Source organism: Antennarius striatus, chromosome 22 (genome assembly GCF_040054535.1).
Source record: "Antennarius striatus isolate MH-2024 chromosome 22, ASM4005453v1, whole genome shotgun sequence".
Taxonomy (NCBI): domain Eukaryota; kingdom Metazoa; phylum Chordata; class Actinopteri; order Lophiiformes; family Antennariidae; genus Antennarius; species Antennarius striatus.
In genome coordinates this window covers 11506092-11523396 of record NC_090797.1, presented here as the reverse complement: position 1 = coordinate 11523396, position 17305 = coordinate 11506092, and the positions used below count along the sequence as shown (strand labels likewise).

Genomic DNA, 17305 nt, shown 5'->3' with positions numbered 1-17305 from the left:
AGTCTCAGGTGGCGGCTGATGCAAGAGTTCGTTTGAGTGGAGGGTATGGGAGTCAACTTTAGGTTCCTGCAGAGGAAAGGATCTGCTCATTCTCCTTACATTCAAACCACCAAGAAATCATAATAAGCTAAAAAGATAAGATGGAATACTCGAGATAACATTTAGTGTTCTTGTTCTTAATCATTCTTCATCATTCAGGGCTCCAAACAAGAAGCAGAGGTGTGGCCCTCCGTGTCTACATGTATTTTTTTTTATATTCTTGTTTTCTATGTGACCTTTACATGAATTGGTTGTACTGAAAAACATATTAAATGAAGATCAATAGAAAAATTAACTAATTCAGCCACAGAAGCTTATCAATATTTGCAACCTAGTTTTGAGACATTGTGTTTTAGTAGTGTGTAGTTTAGTGTTTACATTTTTTTTTACGTAATCTAATACTTTAGGTAAGTTTTCCTGTTTGCACAATTCACCATGCGTGCAAAGTGAAGACTCAAACTAACGGATATGAAATGAGTTTTGCACCACGGAGCGCTTCTACAATTTAAAAGCTTTGTTGTGAGATAAAGGAAAAATAGTTACTTATGTTTGTGTAATCACAAAAAAAAAATCTGCAGATCATCATCACATGCGTGTCAACCGGTTATTGTTATATGTTGGAAAAAGCTGTTAGTTAGCATTCTGTGTGTTTGCCTGGTTTTATCCACCGCTCAAATGTTTCTACTTTTGTCTTGAAGAAATCCAGTTCTTCAATTTCAGTTTTAACAAATGAAGTTTCCTGCAGAGGAATGTCTTTCACTGTCATTAAGTTAATTGTAACTATGTTGTCAGCGTGTGAGGTTAATCAGGTTGGACAGGTTGATCCCCCTTGGCAGCGAAGACCGTCGTCCGTCTCTCTTTCGCCATTTAGCAGAGAGCGACACGGAGAGACTGGGTTTACTGACGTGTGTGATGCGGGTGTTGATGGTAACACAGCTGCTTAATCTGACTTGGCTCAAAGATATCATGATTTAAATCTTTTAAAAACACTTTGTTCATCCGTTGGTTGTTTATTGGAGATAAATATCAGGTAAACCGGCTCACCGGATGTGTTTAAAGCAGAGGGAACCCTAACCCTAACTAACTGGGTCTCACTTTCCAGACCCATGAAACTGGAACTGATTCACTAAAATGATTTATTACGATTATTATAGTTATTATAAACGATTATTATAGTTATTATAATGGTGATTATGATAATTACCATTATTATTACCAGAACCATTATCATTATGTGTCAGTGATTAAAGCATTGTTTAAATGAATGCTTGGCTGATCAGTTTAGGGTCAAGGTGGAGTTAAAAGCCCCTCTGACATTCTGCTCAGCTGTTGCCCTTGTCTCTGAATGGAAACTTTTTGTAGCCATATTTACTGTAAAAATACTTAACACACTGTGAGGCTGAACCATTTTTCATTTGTAGGAACTCTTGCTTAAGTAGCAACCATTGGGTTTTTGAATTGGCAGTTTTAATGCAGTTATCTTTAAAAGATAACTAACAGTGATGATAGAATGAGAGCTTCTTTTTTCCATTAGTAAGACAAAAACCTTCTTCAAGACATGTTAGAATAACTGTCTGTTTATTTTAATTCTTGTTGACTGGACAAGTGTTTGTTCATAATTTTAAATACTGGTAGAGCTGCTCCTAAGTGAAAAATCTAATGAATTTTATATATCCGTTAACGCCACATTAGAATAATGAGTTTAACCAAGATGGGTTTTTTTTATCCCTCACAAATACATTTTAGGTCACTTTACAGCTTTCAAAAGGTAAATATTTAGATAAATAATGAAAACCAAACTACATTATAATGTAATTTGAGAGCAGCTGTTAGCCAGGTTTAAAATATGTATTTCCACAGTGGGTTTTTTCCACAAGTTGTTCACCTCAGTGAATGCTTTGTGATGATTGTACTGACATGAAGCTGTAGTGCTGCAGCGTGTCAATGAGTTTGTTTGACGAGGGACAGAAATGAGCAAACCAAAAGACTGCAGGTGATACTTTTTCATTTATTTTTATACTCACAAATTCAACAAAAAAACTCTTGAAATGCTTTCGGCCAGGGCCTTTACACTGTTGGTGACCAACCGCCCTATCAACGGAACAGAACATAATAATCAACAACAGTCTGACCCAAGCTGCTTAAGAAAAACATACGTTTAGACTTGAAGACTCCTCACTTTGGATGCATTCTATAAGCGTAACATTTATCACACGTGTTGACATGGAAGTAAAGCTTGTGTGTCTGATGTGGTGAGGCTCTTCATATAAATCTATAGAATCATCAGAGCGATGTTCAAAACTTCATGTGAAACTAAAGTAGCTGTCATTGACTCAGCTTCAGATATTAGATTGATAATAGATCAAATTAATCCCCCAACTTTTATTGAGCTTTATGGAACTCCAGTCATCCATGGACACCCTGGAGACAGAAGAGACCCTCGTCAGATATTATATTTTAACACATATATTGTATTTTACCTTAAAGCACTAGTAGTAAAGCTAACAGGATGACGAACCTGTTTTGCGGAGCCAAGGTTGCATCACCGCCCAGCTTCCCTCTTCAAGGTAGCATAACAAAGAGTCCCTCTGTTACAGGAGATGGGTTGGACTGGTTAGGAGGACAGAGAGTCCTGTTTTACTCTGAAAAGTCCTTCAGCAAAGCCAAAGGGGCTTCATGGAGGCCGTTAAAGCCAGACAATGTGTCCACAGGAAATAGTCGTCTTGTGTGATTTTAGTTCAACTTTATAACGTGGACACAAGACGTTCGTAAAGACTTCCCAGTCACTGAGATGCTTCATCGAACATTTCCTTCTTTCCACCCGTCTTTCTAGCCGAGGTTGAGGAAGAAGCACATCTCCGTCTGGTGAACTGTTTGAACCCTGTGACCCTGAGAAGCTTCACCTTTCTTCCTGCTGTACGCCGTTATGCCGGGGGCTGTGGATCGCATGGAGCTGAGCAGAGTCTGCACGGAGGCTGATGATGACAGCACCGACAGCCTGGACGACCGCTTCACCGAGCCCATAGACTCTGAAAAGGCCACCATCGACAGGTCAGCAGCCTGCGGGGGTCTACGTCCCTGACACAAACCAGACGGCAGCTCTGTTAGTGACACCACGTGATTTAGATTCATAAAACTATGGATCAAATATGAAACTGACTCTGCTATGTCGGTCTGTGTTCATCCTTTTCATTGTTTTTGGTCCTACAGTCAGTTTATTGACGATAACGAAGATGGAGAAAGCCAGAAATTTCTGACGAATGGGTTGATGAAGAAGAAGAAATACGAGGAATACCATGAGGAATATGTAAGCTTATGCACAAGTCAATTAAAAACTCTTGAAATGAAACTATCCTGCAGATTGAAAAGCATGCATGCTGTTAGTAAGGTGTTCAGAGGACAGCTCATAACCTTCAACAATACTAACTATCTGTTTTTAGTGTCAGTTCTGATCCTCATACACATTTCTCTCTTTTCTTTTTTTTTTTCTCGTGTCGTCTCTGAGCAGCATCCCGGCCACACGTCTTTTGGGATGTCTGTGTTCAACCTGAGCAACGCCATCATGGGCAGCGGCATCCTGGGTCTGTCCTTCGCTATGGCCAACACCGGTATCGTTCTCTTTACGTAAGTTCCACTGCGTACAGAGACCACACAGTCATCCAAAAAAAACATTTCTCTCTCTTCTGTATCTCTTTCATTTTAGATTCAGCGACGTATTTATTCCCCCAACATTTTTTTTTTGACATTTCATTCATCGAGGCTCAATCTGTTTGGGTCCTTCAGTCTAACTGTCTCAAAGTAGAGTTATATAAGAGAGACGACGCGATGAGCCTCGAGGTGTTCCAAATGTCACCTCCAGACAGATAATGTGCGTAAATACAGAGTGTGTGTGTGTGTGTGTGTGTGTAAACATGAGTCAGTCGCACCAGATGCTGAGCGAAAGGCACATGACTGTGTGTTTTCAAAACTAAAGCTGGTTTAACCTTTTGACACCATATTTAAAAGGCGGCGTTCATCCACAGACCAAAACTGGACTTTTAACTACTCGCCTCATGCCGGGAGAGGGGGGGTTCACAGTCCATTAACCTGTAACATGCTGCAGGTTAATTTAATTGAACCTCAGACTGTTCAGAACACAGTCGTGTGATAATTATCACACAGCTACACCTAAAACTGATGTTAATGTTGTTGGTTTACGGCTAAATTGTAACAAAACCAAAGTGGTCCCTAAATGAAACATCATCCCAGGACTTCAGTTCACCAGCAAATGAACCCCCACCATCATCTATCTGAAACCCTTCTGTCACCTTCTCCCCTGCTGTGCCCCCCTCCTTAGCTGTGTATTCCAGAGTTGGTAAAAGTGTAACTCTACCCCCAGTCCTTCCACAGTCGCTCCGCTGACATGTCGTATACCGCCTGCAGAATGTAATGCATGGGCGCATTGACGTAGCATTGACGTTATGCTGAACTGGTAAAGCTGGAAACGGTGCCCCCACCCCCACCCCCCACCACCACATGGCTGAAAAGTTCCATGACTGCTTTTTTTATTCCTTATTTATAAGGAAATAGAAATAAATTTAAAAAACAGTGACTGAATCACACATCAACCAAAGCTCATTTTTCTTTCTCCATCCATGCTATTCGGTCCAGATTTCCCCTTTTCACCATCCCCGCCCCTCCACACACACACATACACACACACACACACACACACACACACACAGGTTTACTGTTATAGCTGTCACAACTGTCTGTTTTATCTCTACAGGGTCCTCCTGGTCGCTGTGGCCATCCTCTCCTTATATTCTGTGCATCTGCTGCTTGTGACGGCAAAAGAAGGAGGTTGGTATTTAACTTCATTTCATCTTGCAGAAAAAAAAACGACCCAAATATATAATTTATATATAAAGGAGCTCTAAATCAAGCAGCATTAAAACACGCATGCTTCTGGTGAAAAACTCATTTTAAATAGTTTCACATCCAAATGAAATCAATCAAATAAAATGTCTTTGAGCTGAATATTCTGAACTTATTTCTAAATACAGATATGATGTTTGTATTAAGGTCCCACATTATTAATTGTCCCCTATCTGTTCATCACGTTTCGATGTGTAAGCATAACTTCAAAACTTTTTTTTTCCTTCATTTTTCACAGAACTTTGTTCACATCAGAGCCAGTATTGAAATGATGCCTTTAATGTTCATTATTACTTCTTTTTTTTTCCTTATAAAATTGATAACTACTGCATGGTGCCTTTTGATAATTTGGAAATTTAGATTATTGGGTAATTTTATTTAATTTCTGTCTTTCTAAAATGATCAGACACACCAGGGGTAAGGTATCCCAAAGATGTCCACATTAAAAGCTTGTCCAAACCCTACTCTGACCGTGTCAAGGGGCAAATAAATACAAGCGAAGTAGCTAAACTATGTGGACTGTAAATTCAGAATGAACAGGGGGGGTTCACTCCTCTCTCATTTGTCTGTACAGGATCCCTCATCTATGAGAAGCTGGGGGAGAGGGCCTTTGGCTGGCCGGGAAAGATGGCAGCATTCGGATCCATCATTCTGCAGAACATTGGAGGTAGGCTGTGATCGTCTGTCGGCTGTATCTGAAAACACACAAATAGTCATTTAATTTTGTATTTATATTTACTAAACCCATCGGGGCAAGTTTCATCTGTACGTGACGCGTTCATTCCTCTCTGCCCCCCCCACCCCAGCCATGTCCAGCTACCTCTTTATTGTGAAGTATGAGCTGCCTGAAGTCATCCGAGCTTTCTTGGCTTTAGAGGAGAACTCTGGGTGAGTGTGTGTTCATTAGTCGGAGTGTGTTTAGCGTTTACAGTCTGGTCGGTCTCTGACCTCATTGTGACCTCTCCACAGTGAATGGTACCTGAACGGGAACTACCTGGTGGTGTTTGTGTCGGTCGGAGTGATTCTGCCGTTGTCTCTCCTTAAGAATCTCGGTAAGGACTTGTTATACTGCAGGCACAGCTAACATACATGTACTGTAGTACATGTATGTAACCTCCTACAACGTCTATGGCAGGAGGTCTCAACATGAGTGTTGGGGCCCCTCCAGGGGTCATAGGTGGGGTTGGGAGATTTTTTTTTTTTCCTTGATCCCAAATCAAATAGGATGAGACTATTAGTGTGTGTGGTTAATGTTGGCAGGCTTCAACCACCTTCCAGGGACAGCCGGGAGTGAGAGGTCCTGAACTGTTATTTTGGGGGTTGGTGGGGATGAATTTAGGGGGGGTGGGGGGTTCGGTTGCAGGAGGTTTGACGCGGCTGAATTCCTGCCAGCTGACGCCAGTTTTGTTTCAGTGTTTTACTTCCATCCTGCAGCTGTCTGTAATCCACCAAACCAGAAGTAATGGAACACCAGTGGGGGGCCCTCAGCCAGTTTGGGGGGACACTGGAAACACTGGAGTCAGCTGCAGCGCTCAAACATTATCAGCTCCAAACCGGAGTCCAAAATAAAGACCGAGATAAAGAAACAAGCTAATCGTTATAAAATAACAACCAGGGGTATGATGGGTTATTAACAGACATTACAGTATTTTGCGCACTATAAGGCGCACCTAAGAGTGTGTGTGCATATATGTATATATATATATATATATATATATATATATATATATATATATATATATATATATATATATATATATATATATATATATATATATATATATATATATATATATATATATATATATATATATATATATATGCACACACACATAGGGTTACATGATTCAAACTGGAGTTGAGTCTGAACGACCCATATCAGATTTTTGTTCTATTTCTGAATTGGGTCCACTGCTTTGAACAGGATGTGACCCATTTCTGAAAATAGACACCAGAATAAGTTGATGATAGAGTGGAGAGGAAACGTGGAAGATTACATTATTACGTAACGCAGTTGTCTTTGCAAAGGTTGTGAATTCTTCCACTCACTGGTTTTGTCGTCTTCAGGCTACTTGGGTTACACCAGTGGGTTCTCCCTGTCCTGCATGGTCTTCTTCCTGGGTGTGGTAAGTAGAGAGATGGAACATCTCAGCAGTTGTGTAAAAGAAGCATGGCAGGCTTTTTTAAATATATATATTTCAGTATTTAGACATGCAAAAGAAAATAAAAGTACATAAATAAGATAATAAGCGGGGACATGGTTGGGAGTGTGACACGCGTTGACCCTGACACGGCTTCATCTTCTTCATCAGGTGATCTACAAGAAGACCCAGCTGCCCTGTCCTCTTCCTTTCTTCTACCAACACCCGTCCAACCTCAGCGTGAACGCCTCAGACGCTCTGGGTCTGCACTCGCAGCTGAACAGCTCAGCTCTCATGGATTTCTCCCGCGCCGACGTTTCACCAGTGATCCAGGAGCACGACTCCCATCACCCCACCGGCATCCACGTGGAGCCTCACCCCGATGATGAGGAGATGTGCACACCTAAGTACTTTGTCTTCAACTCACAGGTAGGGTGGGTTTGGAACGTTGCGTGTGTATTTAGGGATTTGTGTGTCGGGCCTGAGAGAACATGAAATTCAACACATGTCACTTCATTCACAAAAGGACCAACGTTTGATGAACTACACTGAACAAAAGTTCACATTTTTCTGGCTGACACCATGTGATTGTGTGGCTTAAACGTTGTCATTGCGGTGGTTGCCCCGCCCGACAGCAGCCCTGAACGTTTCTGCTCGTTCCTCCTCCTCAGACTGCTTACACCGTTCCCATCCTGGCTTTCGCCTTCGTCTGCCATCCTGAGGTCCTGCCCATCTACAGCGAGCTGAAAGAGTAAGTCACACCAAACACACACATCGCCTCCCGACGAGGCCCTTCAGGTTGATGAAACCTCCGCCGGGCGTTATGTTTCATTCAAATATAATCTCTCAAAAGTCTTGAAGGTGTTCTTATAAACTATGATTCTCTGTCATTTCCTCAGCCGCACCCGCAAAAGGATGCAGAACGTCTCCAACCTGTCCATCCTCACAATGCTCATCATGTACATGATGTCAGCGCTGTTTGGCTACCTCACCTTTTACGGTATGAGCATAGTGAGAGTCCTGACCTGTCACACCTTAAATTCCCCTTTTCATTCACCCATAATTCAGCTCTTCCATATTTTTCTGTCTCTGTTCACCACAGGTAACGTGGAGGCAGAGCTGCTCCACACCTTCACCAAAGTCTATAAGTTTGACACCATGCTGCTGCTCGTCCGTTTAGCCGTTCTCACCGCCGTCACGCTGACCGTCCCTATCGTTCTGTTCCCTGTAAGTACACCACTTCTAAACTCATCTTCAAAACCTCATGGCTGTTTCCTCTCTCTCATTTTTAGACCAGTCATTTCAGCTCAGATGTCATTTAACTCCGATCACAGCAGAAATAAATAAACGTGTTCCCCTTTAGTCGCACAAAAGCACCCCTGTCATTTAATTTATGCCAACAAGCTACTTGGGAGACACGTAGAAACATGAAACACGATGGCCATGTTGTGTCATCATGTTTACAGACGGGTTTGTGTGCATAAGGAAGGAAGAAAGGAAGTGAGAATGAGAGAAAGAAAGAACTGTAAACAGTACAGTAACAGCTGCAGTAGAGGAACAGAGGGTTGATACACATGATTGTTCTTCTCACCTTTTGATATTTTGGATTTTATTGTAAATTTTGTGTTGTTTCTAGATTTTAAAGGAACTCTGAACGGTGATTTTCTCCATAGTGTAGATAAAAATTATATACAAAATATTTACTACAGTATTCTCACTTCATTGTATGCCGGTGAGTGATGTGTGCTGATCATCACTCGTCCACTCCTTCTTACTCCATATATGTTCACAGGCTAATTTTAGCTTGACCCTCATCTGACATGAGGAGAACGAGAATGCCCCCCCCACACACACACACACATACACACAGAGAAAAGTTCCTCATTTTATTGTCTGTGGTTGCATGTACTTCAGGTACCCAGCAGGGGGCAGCAAAGTAGTTGGTATACAAGCAAGCACTGCCAGACAGTGATGCAGTAAGGCCTCCCACACACACACACACACACACCACTGCAGTAGACACTGCCATTATTGTGTGCTGAGAGGATCCCCTGTCTCTGCAGTGGAAGTTTACAGCCTGAGAGTGGACAGTGGAAAAACCCCCGCCCTCAGTGGGGGTACCATCCCAGACACAGAGGGTGGGGCTCATGAGACTAGGAGGTTGGCTGGCAGGGGGGTGGAGGAGACAGACACTTTGCCGGGTCTGTGTTGTGAATCCGTGTGGAGGACTCTGCACCTGGATCTGCTTCAGCGATAGTAGCTGAATGTTGTGTTCCTGGTAACCATGAGAAAATCTCATCCCAATCCATCCAGGAATTCTGGGAAAGAGAACCAGATTCTATTTAGTAATGTCCTTCTAATATTGGCATTTTATGGTGCTGGGTCATCATTAGGGTGAAATTAAATCCTGCAAAGTTGTGTTTTGATATGTTTCAGGCTGCGAATCTTCAAATGATTTATTATGATATTATTGTACACGTATGTACATGTATTATTGTCGGACAAGTTTGTGTCAAGAAATCAGAAATACATTCATTGCCAAAATATTTTGTGGAATTTTTAATTTCATCTGATTTTAATGTTATTATAAGTATTAAATTTATAAATAGCTTATTTCCCATTTGTAAATAAAGAAAATCATTAAATTACAGTAAGTGACTTCGTGTAAGTGTACAGTATTTGGTTATGAAAATTAGCTGGAGTCACAAACACCTGCTAAAGCTTACTAGCTTTGCAGAGAAGCAGGTTTAGCTCTTTATTCTAGTTCAGTTTGTGCCGTTCATATGTTAAAATGAGCTGAAAAATGTATTTATAAATTTACTGAATAATAACGGACTCAATTTTTGATGCTTTTAAACTAGAACTGCAACACTTAAACTAGAGGAAATATTTTTTTTCCATCAATGTTTAATGTGATAAGCCACAAACTGCAATCATATTAAAATGTGTTTTTGTAATCGTGCGTGAGAATGGATCGATTTGCGTCATCTTCGAAATAAATTCATTTGAACTTGATCGACTCTGGAAAAAGGTTAACTTGTGAAACTAAAAGCTGCTGAGAAAGTGTGAGGGAGGATGGCCGAGATAATGACAGATAAACATTTGATAAAGGCGTCTGAAAGGAGCAGCTGTGTTGAGGTCCTGATCGCCCAAAAAGAGAAAGGCAGTGACGTGGACGCCTCGGCATTGAATTCCACTGCAGTCCTCGCGCAGCCGACACCTACATTTACTGTCAGATTTTTGCTCAAACCTCTGTTCTCGCGGCTGATTGAACGGCTGTAACATTGGTGAAAGATTGATGAGCCTGGATGCACGAAAGGCATCAAATGAAAAGAACTACATTGTCACACAGCTTTGCCAAGTTTCCATCTGACATTTGAGAATCTCACCTTGGATCCTGCTGACCTTAACTGTGCAAGAAAATGTTGCCGACCTCAGTTAGAGATTAACGTGAGCTTTGTCTGAGACTGTCCTTGGCTCCAGTGAAGCCCAATATGAGAGGAGAGAGTGTGTGTGTTTGTGTGCGTGTGTGTGTGTGTGGGAGTGTGTGTGTTTGAAGGCATGTGTTTAAGCATGAAACTGTACTTGTGTGTGTGTGTGGTCACATGAAGGTAGATATTAACAGGAGCTAGATCACACAGGGCTTTGCCAGGATCCAGTATGTAATGAAAGGGCTTTATGTGCAGTCAAACATGTCCCAGTTCTCAGGCTCCCACTGGAGACTGGTCCATGGGAGAGGCCTGCAAAACCAGGGATTATAGCAGCACATTCACCTTTGTGTCTCCACATCATGTAGTAAAATTGATTTGAGTAATTGACTGTAAAAGCCTTATGATGTTAACAGTCAGTTTATTCTAAAGATGACTTCTCTTTCCAGTCTCTGTTCAGTTCACTGGCTTTAAATAAAAAAAGACTTCATGACATGAGATCATAGGAGCCGATCATTAAATGTAGTAGAGATCTTTATGCACCTATATAAGGCTGCCCCCTCTGTACATGAATAACAATGTATGGTCCACGTCTCAAGTATTAACAAGTCATTTATGTCACTTTCTGACAGCTTCCTATTTTTGATGCTTCAAGTCTGAAGTCGTAAACGTTCATTTATTTTTTATGAATTCATTCTGACGGGAGCGCAAACTGGCCACTGAAGTGGTCCTGTGATGAATTAATAATGTTATAGGTGAGATTTTTCAGAGTGTGGAAACCCAAATGTTGCTCTTAAAGTTAACCCTTTGAACCAGAGGCTGCGGTTTGACGGCTGGATCGACGGCTTTTTATTCCTGTCTGGTTGTCTGGTTTCACATTATCCTGTGCCTCTAAACATTTATTGTTTTCCTGATGATATTTTAGGTTAAAAAAGAAAAGGTGGGGGGGGACTTTTACTGTGGTTAACTTTATTTGGTTTCAGTTCACATTCAACATCTGCAAATGCAAACGTTTGAGCAGACTTTCACATGCAGAGAAATGTTGTTGAAAACCCTCCCCTGTGGGCTCAAAGCAAAAAAACGGGTTTGTTTGAGGGAGCTGAGGTGATCCTACAGCTGTGTGTGTGTGTGGGCGTGTGTGTGTGTGTGTGTGTGTGTGTGGGTGGGTGTCTGTTTGCAGACTGGGGACAAACGGACGGAAAAAATGATTAGAAATATCACAGATGATCCCGTGGCTTTGGCCAGGTGACAGAAGGGTGCGAAATAGTTTGAAACCTCGGAGAGAAATACCTCAACCAAACGCTACTTCTCAAAGCTACCCCACTTATGCAACAGCTGGAGGTAGGGGGGGTGGGGTGGAGTGAGGAACAGTGTCAGAATTGTAGGTTCTTGATCCACAATTGAATGAATTACATCATGTGACCCCATCTGATCTGAAAACAAACGGCGGTGACTCTTTTTTTTTTTCAGCGCGAAAAGAAAAGAGAAATGAGCAACTTTCTCCTCCAGTTATTCTTCATTGTTCCTAAACTGTTTGTCCTTGTTTTGTAGTTATTATAATTATTATTGTGTAAATGGATTCGAGCAGCAGGAAGTCAGAGTCTTCACATGTTTACATTGTGGGGAGAAAAAAAAATTTAAAAAAAAAGAAAAGAAGAGGATGATTAAAGCTGAATGAGTAACAAAAGGAGGGAACAGGAAACAGACGCCGGCTGTAAATGATAGCTTCGAATGAAAACTATACCTCCTCTCGCCGTTTCCAGCTGATGCAATCCCGTGGCTCCACTACACAAGCTAATCCCCTGCCTTTCTGAATGGCTGCCGTAAGCCCCGCCTCCTTGTTACCTTTCACCACATGGCCCGCGAGCCGACGCTTCCTGTCCCCCCCCCCCACCTGATCCCGTTGACCTTTCTCCCACATGCGGCTTTTGGAAACGGGCGTCTAGCTGGGATCTACTGTTCTGTGTTTCCCTCACACACACACACACACACACACACGGTGACACAAACATTAGCGGTGCAAGCTGTGACACACTTCAGTCAGCAGCCAAGTGTAGGAATCAGGCTGCGGCCGGCAGAGACACGCTGGAATGGGCTGATTGTAATCCTGGTTTAATATGTTCCCCCGTCCTCTCATCATATTAATGATCATTTAATCCAGACTGAAATCTAAACATACTTGTGTTTTGGTTTTGGTTTTTTTTTTTTACCCAGATCCGCTCCTCCATCACCACGCTGCTGTTCAGCGGCAGAGACTTCAGCTGGACTCGCCACTTGCTGATCGCCGCCGCCATCCTGGTCTTCAACAACATGCTGGTCATTTTTGTCCCCACCATAAGAGACATTTTTGGCTTCATCGGTGAGTCCTGTTTCAGAAGTTTGCTTAACATTTAAAAATAAGACGCAAAGAAAGAGAAAATATGAAAGGAAAACAGACATTGAACGCTCCATGACAAGATCAGCTGCAGAAGTTGACGCTGTCAGGTCTTTTTAAATTTTTAAATCAGACAGAGGGCTCAAATGTGGGACTTGGAGAACCTTCTGCTTGTATAAATATGAGTTAATGTCAGTCGACAGTAAAGGCCCGATTAGCACCGTCAGGTCAGGGGCGATTTCATGTAGTTAAGTCGTTGGCAGTACAGAAGCTTACAGTGTGACCTCCAGTCAGCTGTGCAGTCGCGTGAGCAGTCTGTGACCGCTGGATCTACACACGGAGAGAACACGTAGACATGTCTTCAAAAGACAGAAACATTAAGCAGCGGTGGTGTTTCCCGTTTTCTGCGCGTTAGAAGTGGAATTAGAGTGAAATCTAGTGTAAAGAAATGATCTAGAGTAAAGAAAAGTTTATAAGAGTGGTTTTTGTTCAGGTTAGCATGCAGGCGCTCTGAGAGGATTCATGTTTTTTTGACAAATTTAAGGCAACAAAGAGTTAATATCATTTAACAGCTCTGCAATAAAGACGCCTGAATGCAATTGTTAAGCTCCACCCATCAACTTTACAACATATTGATGACATCACTACTCAGAATAACCTCAGATAGGTTGTTGAGGTCAGTCAGATGTTATATTTGTACTGTTTGTAATCGAATATAAGATTGAATATACATTTAACCTTTGTTGCCAGCGAAACTTCCTGACATCCTTGATAAATAAGTGTTGATGTTTTAAACGATTCGCTGGATTAACTGGATTAATCTTCATCCCGCTCTTCAATTCAGGCTCTTCTGCAGCCACTATGCTCATCTTCATCCTCCCGGCTGCCTTCTACCTCCGTCTGGTCAAATCGCTGCCGATGCGCTCCCCCCAGAAGATCGGGGTGAGTGTGGAGACACACACACACACACACTCACGGACACACACTCTTTTTCACTATCGTATTTCACGTTCTATCCCTTTAGGAGTAATATTAATTCTTAATCCCTCTCCTCAGGCGGCCGTTTTCCTCATCGTGGGAATCATCTTCATGATTGGTAGCTTGACGCTCATCGTCCTCGACTGGATCCACAACCCTTCAGGTTCCAGCGGTGGTCACTAACCCCCCCAACCCCCACCCCCAGCCCCCCCTTCAACTCTCCTCCGTGGTTTAGTTGGCTTCACATCTGGGATCAGGGTTCAACAGTTCCTTTATAGTTTGTCTTAAACCACAATGGACTTGTAATGAGCTGCACTGGCTTCAGTTCACCCTCCAGTCGGCACCACTGGGGTGTGGTGGTGGTGGTGGTGGTGGTGGGGGGGGGGCTCCCCTTTAACAACCCTTAAAGGAGAAAAACATAACATTACCTCCAAGACCCCCTGAAATCATCGCCATCGTGGTTATTTCCAATCCTCAAAAGAACAAATAGAGTACACGCCGTGCAGACGAAGCAGATCTGTCATCTGTTATTCAGGGCTGGAAAGACAATACGAGTCCCTCTGTCCCTCTGCACTTCGAAGGAGATATTTCAAGGTGACTTTTTGTCATCCCGCCATTAAAAAGGAATCCTCTTCACTTTGTCTGTCAAGCGAGCACATGTACACAAAGCATGCAGACAGATTCCAGTTTTCAAGCAAGCAATTTCCCGAAATGAAATCGAGCAGAAGTCTCATCTCAGAACGACAAAATCAGTCACTTCGGTCGCGTCGAACTGAAAGCTTTTCTTTTGCTGCTGCGCGTTAACAATCGTAATGTTCGACTCACAGTTTCACACAAGCGCTTCCTCGTCTGCTGCTGTGATCCTGTTCTGTACGCTAAGCAGTATTATTATCACAGGAGAATCTTTATCAATATATAGAATTGAATCTGCTAAAAAAATATATTGTTGATAATACCTCACTTGGCCTCCGACGGCTCTGTACTGTAAGTAAACCTGAGGCATGTTGTGGGGTAATTTATTAGGCACTACAGGGTTGAACTGCTAGATATACATTAAAAAAAAAGTGGTTGGTATGTTTTATATATCATCAGTAAAATATGTCAGAAACTTCTAAAATATGCATATCGTTAACAAAATATTTAAATCAAACAACAATCAAATGTGAAATTGGTCTGTTGGAATCTCTTTAATTACAAGATGATGTAGAATTTTCAGCTCGTGCCTCGAAAGTGTCTTCAAAGTCAAATACGAATTTTCCGTTGGGCTTCCAGCAGCGGTTGGAATTTTGAGGAAAGGTGTTGGTTTGCTTTGTTGTCTTTAGTTAGAGGAGAAGATTATTCTCCCATCATCTCACGCGTTTGTACACCGCATGCAGTCAGATTAGCTCGTGTGAAGACAAGACGTGCAGGACAGGAGGCGACCAACACGTTAGTTTCCTATTCCCAGCATGCAATGTCAGTGTTTCCATACAGGCTCAACTAGTGAGATCCATGGGTTCTAGTGAGCTTCGGTGGTGCTGGGAAAACTGAACTGATCATCTGCAGGAGCTGGATGCAAGTTAAGAAAAGATATACCCCGTGTTTAAAGAACAAAGCTGTAAACTGAGCAATCTGTGCTTATGATGCGTTTTCATACTAAACTCTTCCTCTTGCTGCAAAAAAGCTTACCCGAACATGAATTAGCTTCATCTGTTTCATTGACAAGATTCAGTCATTGATCAGTGGTTCGATGATCAGATAATCTAATAGTGTACTCAATCGACAGTCAGATTTCAGAAGATAGAAATGTAGGATTTTTTTATTTTTTTTTTAAAGTATGCTTTTCATAATCAGCTTCTATTACCAGTGCCTTTGGTGGAATTATTGACGACAACATCATCACCTCATCCCACCTCCTCTCGGATGCGTGTCACCAACACATCCAGCCAAAGTCGACACATAAATAGATCCTTTGTGGATCTCTGTAGTGAAACAAATAGATATTTCAAATGAAATAGTATATTATGTGCATGTTTTTAGATGACAAACATGGTCTTTTTGGACAACAATGTATATTCTATGTAAATAATCTTTATGTTATGGTACACTGACACGCCTGTCTGTGTGGATTGTTGGGGGTTCTGTCTCAAGTCTTCTGCAATCATAAGTTTGTTTCAGACATATATATATACATACATATATGCGCGCGCACACACACACACACACATACTATATATATAATATGTATTAGACTTTTATTGATTTATGACAGACTTTTTTTTTCTTTATTTGAAGATTGTATATTTGTAGAGAATGTGATGTGTGTATTCGATGTCCATTTTCATGTTTTAATGCTGGTATGCGGATGGATGGCCTGCTTCACTCACAGGTTTTTACTATAAATCACAGAAACAAACGTGATGAGTTTCTGTTGCTACTGGGTCGAAAATGAAGACACAATGAAGCAGTGTAGATGTTGAATGGGTTACTAACAATAACCCCAAGAGCAAAATATCTGATGGATTTTTACTTCCTCAAAACAGGACGTGTTAAAAGGACAGAACAAGGAGTCTGTGGCTGCTTCTTGCTATTTATTGCCTGGGATGTGACTAATATAGGTGTTCTCCAATGCTATTCCTAATATGTACAAAATGCCTGTCAGTTCTGAAGCTCTTCTAGCCTCTATTATGTTACACTTATCATTCATGTGATGCTTTTTTTAATTGGTGCCTCTGCTCTTATAAAAGTTTTAGTCTTTTTGTTCTTATGACATTACTTGACATGAAGATTTCCACGGCCTGATAAAATATCAGCAAGCTGCATAACCAAAGGGTCCCTGTGGTCCCTTCAGTATCCGTTAGGAACGCTGGATTGATTTCTGTATGGATCCAGTTCCCTCTCGTACTTATTTCAAATGCTCTATGGCAGAACACATGTAGAGTTTCATTGCTTCCTGGCATTGGGCTTTGTTTTTCATTTTGTTCTTTTTATTACTAAAAGCAGTAGGCAGCAGGTTTTCAACAGAATGCTCCCAACAACACCTCTACTATCTCAGGTATTTGGTCTCAATGACTTTTTCCATCTTACTTTTTGGAGAAATTCAGCTCTCCTCACTTTAGCTTGATTGAGCCATGCTGTTGAATATTGTGCTGACTTCTTTGTTGATTTGTAAAACTGAAAGAAAAGTTCTCATCAAATCTTGAGCATGTTAAAAAAACGATTTGTGCAAAAAAAAAAAAAACCTACAACAATTGAATAAACGCCTATCTTATTTTTGTATGTCCTTCAGCCATGGAGAAGCACTCAACGTCTCTGCTGTTCAGCCTCTCTGCTGTATGTGGGTCAGGCTGAACATTCAGATTTGTAATTAAACCCAACAAAATGGGATGTTTTTTTTGTATCAGTGATGCTGTTCCTTTATGATGAACAATAAAAATGTGAAATGAAAA

At 41.6% G+C, this 17305-nt stretch overlaps 1 protein-coding gene across 3 annotated transcripts in view; it reads left to right on the top strand.

Annotated features, from left to right (window-relative positions):
* Nucleotides 1–17305, top strand: part of slc38a4 (solute carrier family 38 member 4) — a 26482-nt gene extending 9177 nt beyond the window's left edge. For all 3 annotated transcript variants that reach the window (XM_068306407.1, XM_068306409.1, XM_068306408.1), the window contains exons 2-16: nt 2873–3090; nt 3250–3346; nt 3548–3663; nt 4808–4881; nt 5531–5623; nt 5763–5844; nt 5926–6008; nt 7024–7082; nt 7269–7526; nt 7769–7848; nt 7997–8097; nt 8200–8324; nt 12740–12884; nt 13744–13841; nt 13956–17305. In XM_068306407.1, the coding sequence (XP_068162508.1) occupies nt 2966–3090; nt 3250–3346; nt 3548–3663; nt 4808–4881; nt 5531–5623; nt 5763–5844; nt 5926–6008; nt 7024–7082; nt 7269–7526; nt 7769–7848; nt 7997–8097; nt 8200–8324; nt 12740–12884; nt 13744–13841; nt 13956–14060 (1641 nt within the window). In that variant the 5' untranslated portion in view covers nt 2873–2965 and the 3' untranslated portion in view covers nt 14061–17305. The remainder of the gene's footprint in view (nt 1–2872; nt 3091–3249; nt 3347–3547; nt 3664–4807; nt 4882–5530; nt 5624–5762; nt 5845–5925; nt 6009–7023; nt 7083–7268; nt 7527–7768; nt 7849–7996; nt 8098–8199; nt 8325–12739; nt 12885–13743; nt 13842–13955) is intronic.